This window comes from Neopelma chrysocephalum, unplaced genomic scaffold, assembly GCF_003984885.1.
Source record: "Neopelma chrysocephalum unplaced genomic scaffold, ASM398488v2 Primary Assembly neopelma1_96920, whole genome shotgun sequence".
Lineage (NCBI taxonomy): Eukaryota > Metazoa > Chordata > Aves > Passeriformes > Pipridae > Neopelma > Neopelma chrysocephalum.
This window is the reverse complement of record NW_020925563.1, coordinates 4,322-6,867: the sequence shown is the minus strand read 5'-3', so window position 1 is coordinate 6,867 and position 2,546 is coordinate 4,322. Positions and strand designations below refer to the sequence as shown.

Genomic DNA, 2,546 nt, shown 5'->3' with positions numbered 1-2,546 from the left:
GGGAATTTTGGGGTTATTTCCACCCCAGTGTCTGAATTTTAGGGTTAATTCCATCTCAAAACGGGAGTTTAGGGGTTAATTCCACCTTGGAATTGGAATTGAAGGGTTAATTCCACATTTGGGATGGAAAGGTTTGGGTTTAATTCCCCCTGGGAAAGAGAATTTCAGGTTTAATTCCACCACAAAAATTGGAATTTGAGGGGTTAATTCCATCTTTAAATGGGAATTTTAGGGTTTCATTCCTGATGGACCAGGATTAGACCCCATGGATCAGGATTAGACCCCATGGACCAGGAGTAGGACCAGGATCAGACCCCCAGGCTCAGGATCAGACCCCCAGGACCAGGATTAGACCCCAGGACCAGGATTAGACCCCCAGGCTCAGAATTAGGATCAGGATTAGACCCCATGGATCAGAATTAGGATCACAATTAGACCCCATGGACCAGGATTAGGTTCAGGATTAGACCCCATGGACCAGGATTAGACCCCCAGGACCAGGATTAGACCCCGTGGCTCAGGATTAGGACCAGAATTAAACCCCCAGGCTCAGGATTGGGATCAGGATTAGCCCCAGGCCCAGGATCAGACCCCAGGATCAGGATTAGACCCCATGGACCAGGAGTAGGATCAGAATTAGACCCCCAGGCTCAGGATTAGGACCAGGATTAGCGCCTATGGATCAGGATTAGGACCAGGATTAGACCCCACGGCTCAGGATTGGGATCAGGAGTAGGATCAGGATTAGAATCAGGATTAGACCCCATGGACCAGGATTAGGATCAGGATTAGACCCCCAGGATCAGGATTACCCCCCCTGGCTCAGGATCAGTCTCAGGCTCATCCCCCAGGCCCAGTTTTCCCCCCTAATCCCAGTTTCCCCCCAGTTTACACCCTGGCCGGGTCTCCAAACCCTTCCCGGGCCGGACCTTCCCCCTCCGCCGGAGCCGCCGCCGCTTTTCCTGGGAAAGCTGAGCTGGAGCCGGAGCCCCAAAACTGGGATCGGGATCGGGATCAGGGCCGGGCTCTGTGCCGGGGCCGCTCCGGGGTCGCTCTGTCCGTCCTGCTGGGGCTGAACCTCCTGGGCTGGGCCCTGATCCTCACCCTGGGCATGGAAAAGCGTGAGTGGGGCCGGAAAAACCGGGATGGGAGCGGGAACGGGAGCGGGAATGGGAATTGGGGGGAAAGGGCCCCGGAAACGGGCGGGTTCCGCCTCTAATGTGGGAATTGGGGGGTTAATTCTGGACCAAAGTGGGGATTTTAGGGTTAATTTCAGCTCAAAATTGGAATTTTAGGGTTAATTCCACACTGGAATGGGAATTTTAGGGTTGATTCCAGATTAAAGTGGGAATTTTAGGGACAATTCCACACTGCAATGGGAATTGGAGGGATAATTCCAGATTAAAATGGGAATTCTAGGGTTGATTCCAGCTCAAAGTGGGAATTTTAGGGATAATTCCAGCTCTAAATGGGAATTTTAGGGACAATTCCAGATTAAAATAGGAATTTTAGGGTTGATTCTATTGAGGGTTAATTCCAGCTCAAAATGAGAATTTTAGGGTTAGTTCCAGACTGGAATGGGAATTTTAGGGACAATTCCAGATTAAAATGGGAATTTTAGGGTTGATTCCACACTGAAATGGGGATTTGAGGGTTAATTCCACACTGAAATGGGGATTTTAGGGACAATTCCACACTGCAATGGGAATTGGAGGGATAATTCCAGATTAAAATGGGAATTTTAGGGTTAATTCCACACTGAAATGGGAATTTTAGGGACAATTCCAGCTCAAAATGGGAATTTTAAGGTTTAATTCTACCTTGTAATGGGAATTTTAGGGTGAATTCCATCCTGGAATGGGATTTTTTGGGTTAATTCCAGCTCCAAACGGGAATGTTGAGGTTTCGTTCCAGCTCCAGATGGAATTTCAGGCTCTAATTCCACTTGGGAATGGGAATTTCCGGGTTTCCCGCCCCCTCTTCCCTCCATCCCTAAATCCCAGAGGAAATTCCCACCCTGGAATTCCCCGTTTGGCCCCAAAATGGGACAAATTCCGGAATTCCTCGGGATCCATCCGGGGCCTTTTCCTTCCTTTTCCCTCCAGACAGAGAAATTTGGGAGGAATTGCAGCTCCTGAAGTCGAACTTCTCGGAAAACCAGGAATCCGGTGAGTCCTTGGGATCCCATCCCATGGAAATTCCCTGGAAAAGGCCCATTTTGGGGGATATTTCGTCCATTTGTCCATTTTCCAGCTTTTTTTTGGTGTAAATTAAGGGAAAAATTGGAATTATCTTCCCAAAATCTCCCGATTCTGCTCCATTTGTTCACGATCATCCCAAAATCCCAAATCCCGAAGGAATTTGCCCCAAAATGTCGGGAATTGGAGCGAATCCCCCCTTGGGGTTTTATGGGATTTGTCCCGGTTGAGATTTTATTGGAAAAGGGGGAAAATCTGCTCCCTTTTCCCCGGGAAAAGTGCTGGGAGGGAACTGGGAGCACTGGGGAAATCAGGCGGGGGTTACTGGGATGGACTGGGAGCACTGGG

General features: G+C 49.2%; 1 protein-coding gene across 1 annotated transcript in view; it reads left to right on the top strand.

The window, feature by feature from the left end:
• Positions 1-2,546, top strand: part of LOC113960820 (C-type lectin domain family 17, member A-like) — a 9,669-nt gene that overhangs the window by 3,875 nt on the left and 3,248 nt on the right. Inside the window, exons 4-5 of the mRNA XM_027670570.1 lie at positions 888-1,121; positions 2,106-2,168. Coding sequence (XP_027526371.1) covers positions 888-1,121; positions 2,106-2,168 — 297 coding nt within the window. The remainder of the gene's footprint in view (positions 1-887; positions 1,122-2,105; positions 2,169-2,546) is intronic.